General features: G+C 39.6%; 1 protein-coding gene across 1 annotated transcript in view; it reads right to left on the bottom strand.

Annotated features, from left to right (window-relative positions):
• COL11A1 (collagen, type XI, alpha 1) overlaps positions 1–6,079 on the bottom strand; it is a 362,318-nt gene that overhangs the window by 154,186 nt on the left and 202,053 nt on the right. The window contains exon 32 of the mRNA XM_015416098.1: positions 1,628–1,685. Within this exon, the coding sequence (XP_015271584.1) occupies positions 1,628–1,685 (58 nt within the window). The remainder of the gene's footprint in view (positions 1–1,627; positions 1,686–6,079) is intronic.

The raw sequence follows: 6,079 nt of genomic DNA, 5'->3' as shown, positions 1-6,079 counted from the left end.
CTCTCCTCTAGCTGCATCCTTTCACGGCATTTATTTAGATATGTGTACCCCATTTTTCCTTTCAATGTGGACTCAAAGTGACTTTTGACATCATCATCTCCAGTTTTATCCTTACAGCAACAACCCAATGAGTAAGGTTAGGCTGAGAGAAAGAGAGAGTGACTGGCCCAAGGTCACCCAACAAGTTTCCATGACAGAGTGGGGATTCAAACCTGGGTCTTCCAGATCCTGGTCTAACATTCTAACTGCCACACCTCACTGGTTTTCAAGTATGTTGTGGGAGCAAGCTGTTAGGGGAGAAGAGACTGGCAGGGGGAAGATGGACTGAGATGGATTGTCTCTTGTTTGCTTCTTCTCCACTTCCATTCATAATCTCTCATACTGCTGTGTCTATAACTATATCTCTACCTATCTATCTAGGAGCAGGACATCCCATTTCTCTGAACTGGTTATAGAGCACTTGAAGATATACAAAGCAGTCATGAACATGAGAGGTTTTTTTCAGCTTAACTTGGAATAGAATGATGAGAGTTTCAGAAGAAAACTATTTCTAATCTCCTCTAATCATTATGGTAATGATTGGGCACAGCTGCCCATTTTGCTAACAAAACAATGGCTTCAAAGTATACATGCAACAGTTCTATATGAAATTCATAGGTGTAATAACAAAGAATTGAAGGCAATTTGTTTTCTTAATGGGTACTTAAGATACTAATTGATAAAAGAAACTAACTGGCTTTGATTATGGAACAATAGTAAAGAATGGAGGAGAATGCACTTGCTTAGAAATTAACCCCAGAATGTTTTACTCATATAAAGTATTTGTTATCCTGACTGCAGAAGAATTCATGTTATGGAATTTCTACAGAAAATGTGATGGGGGGATATACCACCACCAAATGTAAAAGTACTTAATGTTCATGAATAAGTTTGTAAATGAAATTGTTCCCCAGGCCATAGAGAAATGTCTGCATAATGATGACCTCATTGATGACCAAAAGTTATGTGGGAGCTGTTTAAAAACTAATTCTGTGAGGAGGGAGGTAGCTTTTTGAAGTTAAGCCCAGAGTCACCACCTTTATATGATTATCCCTTTTGATGCTACCTTTAGGGCATAGGATCTATTGTGACATGTGTGGTTCAATCAAGCAGTGGTGGAAAATTGAAGCCATGCTGAGGTTTCCTCCTCAAGTTTATGTTGCCTCAGTTTCCTGAAGGGTCAGGGGAGTGCAGGAAAGAAACCACAACATAGGCTCCTCCCATATGGCCAAAGCCTTGTTATGTTACTTGAACAACCCCTATGCCACAAACATAACAAGATCTCAGAAATCCACAGAAGCAGAGGAATGATGATACTGGGCTTAATCAGATGGTCCAAAGCTATAGAGGACGAATCCATACTCGCCATCACCAATATGGAGACCACTTCTTTAGGGTTTCTATCCATATCATTTCGGAAACATGAATACTAGAAACATGTGGATGGTGCTAACAGGTAGCTTCTTTCCACACAAATGTCAACTGTGGTGACAGGTGACACATGGCAGCCTTGCTACCATTCTGCTGTTAGTCAAGTGCCTTCTGCAACTGTTTTCTCATTCTCATTTTCCTTTCTCTGATTATTTACCATAATTGGGAAGGGGTAAGCATCTGGTTTATCAGCTGTCACTGACATTACTGATTCGCTATAAGGAAGAAGAATTCATGTTATGGAATTTCTACAGAAAATGTGATGGGGGGATATACCACCACCAAATGTAAAAGTACTTAATGTTCATGAATAAGTTTGTAAATGAAATTGTTCCCCAGGCCATAGAGAAATGTCTGCATAATGATGACCTCATTGATGACCAAAAGTTATGTGGGAGCTGTTTAAAAACTAATTCTGTGAGGAGGGAGGTAGCTTTTTGAAGTTAAGCCCAGAGTCACCACCTTTATATGATTATCCCTTTTGATGCTACCTTTAGGGCATAGGATCTATTGTGACATGTGTGGTTCAATCAAGCAGTGGTGGAAAATTGAAGCCATGCTGAGGTTTCCTCCTCAAGTTTATGTTGCCTCAGTTTCCTGAAGGTTCAGGGGAGTGCAGGAAAGAAACCACAACATAGGCTCCTCCCATATGGCCAAAGCCTTGTTATGTTAATTGAACAACCCCTATGCCACAAACATAACAAGATCTCAGAAATCCACAGAAGCAGAGGAGTGATGATACTGGGCTTAATCAGATGGTCCAAAGCTATAGAGGACGAATCCATACTCGCCATCACCAATATGGAGACCACTTCTTTAGGGTTTCTATCCATATCATTTCGGAAACATGAATACTAGAAACATGTGGATGGTGCTAACAGGTAGCTTCTTTCCACACAAATGTCAACTGTGGTGACAGGTGACACATGGCAGCCTTGCTACCATTCTGCTGTTAGTCAAGTGCCTTCTGCAACTGTTTTCTCATTCTCATTTTCCTTTCTCTGATTATTTACCATAATTGGGAAGGGGTAAGCATCTGGTTTATCAGCTGTCACTGACATTACTGATTCGCTATAAGGAAGAGACATCCTTCCATGGCAAGAGTCTACATGAGGCCTACAACAGCAGCAATAAGCTGTATGATATGTGGGGTTGTGACCATTTTTTCTCCCTGGCCTCATATATCTTCAGAAGCTTCTAGATAGATGGGCATGTAATAGGTGCAGTTGTACCCAGCATATAAGAATAGTGACAGGAAAGCTACACCTGTTACTTCTCTGTCTCTCTTGCAGGTTTCAAAATCAAAGGGCTTCCATAAAACCAAACTGTGGATGCCTCCAGTGCTTTGTAATGCTGTTAGAATCATGCCACGGCTGATAATTGTTCAATTAAAGCCATGACTAACTATGGTTCTGTTTTGATGACAGCCTATAAACCTCAAATGTCTTTATGATGGGACATATCATGAGTATCCAAGTACTGGGTTCACCATATATCTCACCACAACTGAGAGTCTGCATTTTGCCTACAGCTTTGTCACTGGAGCACCACGATGGGCTATGAGGCAGGTCCCAAAGCTCAATATCCTCTTAGCCTCTCCATCTATGATCGATGCCACTGTATTCATGATTAGTACTAGCACATTAAGTCAAAAATGTTGTTGTCATAATTTGGACAAGATAAAGGTGAGATTTGCAGAGGGGAAAAAACCTAGCAGATACTGATAATCAACTAAATAAGCACAGAGGAGTGGCTGTCTGAGGAAGCTACTGGCCTTGGTGTTGCCTCTTGCATCCTTATTCTTTTAGTGTGCACCTGTGCCTTGTTGACATGTACCCCAGCCCCCTACATTGCATATATATATATAGTTTGCACTGTTCTAAACACTGGCTGTGTAGAACGCTATATAGCACCACGTGACCATGGACATTCTCACCCAGAGTGTGTATTTTTGTGTCTATACACCAGCCCTCCTAATCACAAGCCCAGGAAAGCTCTGATGGGGAAGCACTCTAGTTCCTTCTTGTAGAATAATTATACTGCTAGGTAAGCAGTGTACCGTAGATAGCTGTGGCTGGGAAGGGCTGTGGCTCAGTGCTAGAGCTTGTGTTTCACATGCAGAAAGTCTTGGCTCCAATCTCTGTTATTTCCAGTTAAAAGGAACAAGTGGGAGGTGATGTGGAAGACCTCTACCTGACCATGGGTGTCTGCTGCCAGTCAGAGTAAACACTGGTCTCAAGAGACCAGTGGTCTGTCTCAGTATAAGTCAGCTTTATGTGTTCATGTATATACACTATATGTGTGTCAGGGAATAGGTTTTTAACTGTATTCCAAGACTTTATCCTGGCAGTCTGGCTTTTGCCACATTTGTGGGAAACTGTTTCATGATTGCTGAGCATTACTGGAGACACTATGGGAGTGACTGTCAATGTTTCTCTATTAGCTTTCATTTCTAAGGCAATTCCTATATTTTTTAAATTTTGTTGCCAGAGAAGCATATGACTGCTACTATATTAGCACTGCTCTGGAATCATGACCACCTGGTGTAGTGGGACCAGAGAAAGAAGAAACCCATACATATAATATGGTCACATCAGGCCCTCCATGACATGAAGCCCTGCAGCTGTCAATACACTTTAATGCTGGTGGCTAGTTAAAACTCTTGGAAATATTAAGCTTGGAAGCTCATTTCAGTTTTAACATAATGAAGATTTAACTTAATAAAATTCATACTGACATCTCTATTGGAAAAAAGAAATCCACAGATTTCCTTTGAAGTATACATCCTTTTTTGTTCACACTTCTGAATAATGTAAGATCTCTTTGATCTTAAGAAATTTCCAAAGAGGGTTCTAAAGCAATGACAGACAACAAAGACGACTGAAATCTCAGGCGTTTAGGTTAAAAGGCAGGTGCATGAAAGACCTACTTCTGAAGATGGATACTCATGATGAATACTTTTCTTAGCAATAAATAGTGTATCACATTAGCAGAGACTTTATTGAAAAAACAGAGTTCACCTGGGTGAATTTTTTTTTAAAAGATGCAAAATAAATGTTGACTTCAAGCATCAAAAATAAATAGTGGTTATCAGTTTTAAATTTAAAATATTGTTATAGGATAAACTGGCATTGATATCTTACACCATAAAAATTAGCATACAGATGTGTGCGCACACATGCACACGCACACACATAGAAAATAATCAAACAGCTGTTATAGATACAAATCCCTGAAACAGGGTATGTTTTCCCTTATGATTGGCTGATATAGCTGTAATGATGTCTCCACCTAAATCCCAGTTTACAAACTGTGAGTCAGTGCTGGGAACTCTTGTTTCCTTACCACATCTCCTCTTTTCTTTGGAGTAAATCCTCTCCATCTGGGGCCCAAATCATTGGCACAGTTAATTCCTGTCAACGTTAACCGATGCTCCCCCTAAATAAGGATCTGATACCAGTTTCATGTCATGAGTTTAGATCCTTGTATTCATCCTGATAGGATTGTACAGGAAAGACTATGCCCAAAGTCTGTGCCAATATACCCTTCAGTTTAATAACACAAGATCATATAGTGGGGCTGAATCTGAAGTGGAAACACACATGTTTTTTGATTATCTTTACAGAACTGATTATCCTTGCCAAATTTCCAAAAATTATTTGATACTGGGATTAAGCACTGAAGCTTTTGTTAGATTCTGCTTATAGGAACAGTACTGGGAAAGTTAAATAGATTGCCAATTCTGATGTTAAGTTTCTCACATGCATATTCCTGAGACAGTTTCCAAAAGTAATCACAGTTCTAATGAGCACATGTGTTTTTCTAGCATGGGACACTGAAATAAGGCAAACATAAGCAAACAATGTACATGGAAAGTGTAGCTCAATATGAATAAACCTCACCAATATTTCAAATTTACATTTAAAATACCAATGGCAAGAATGAAAAATTAAGAAATGCCCTATGATTTCATTTGTAAATGATGTTAAATCCACTGGCAATCCATGGGAAATTGTAGATAACAGTCCATGGGGACTGTGACCTCTGTTCCCCACGCCCATGGCCTCCTTCTAGAAAAGCAAACAATACCAAGTCACAAACCAAAAAAGCCTCAGTGAAGCAGAATAGGGTCTCAAAGAAGGGAGGAGGGTAATTGCAGGGTCCAAGTTATACAGTTTTGTTTCACATGATGCTTGGATTGGATCTGGGTGGTGTTTGATGGAGACAGACTACACATTCACGTGGGGACCTGTGACTTTCAGCAGCCCTGAGCCAGAATATTATGGAATGGCAATCTTAGTATATTACAAAATGCAGAATATTGCAAGTATATTCCAGATGCAGAAACCGTTCTAATTGTGATCTGGATATTTTGTAAGTGATGTTATAAATTAAAAAAGTTGATATTTAGAACGCTCATCACCAAGCTACAGACTATTCCCTTTCACAGTCTACTGTAATTAATTTGAGGCCACAGGGAAATTGGCATATGCCAGACCCAGGGCTTGACTAGATAATAATATGTCAATATCATCATGATGACGAAGATGCCAAAAGTGAAATAGTTTATTGGACCACCTTTCCACTGAAGAATTACAATGAAAATGTA

The sequence above is a fragment of the Gekko japonicus genome, unplaced genomic scaffold (assembly GCF_001447785.1).
Source record: "Gekko japonicus isolate JY-2015 unplaced genomic scaffold, Gekko_japonicus_V1.1 scaffold303, whole genome shotgun sequence".
Taxonomy (NCBI): domain Eukaryota; kingdom Metazoa; phylum Chordata; class Lepidosauria; order Squamata; family Gekkonidae; genus Gekko; species Gekko japonicus.
Note: the sequence above shows the minus strand (reverse complement) of the source record. Positions and strands in the feature narration are given on the sequence as shown.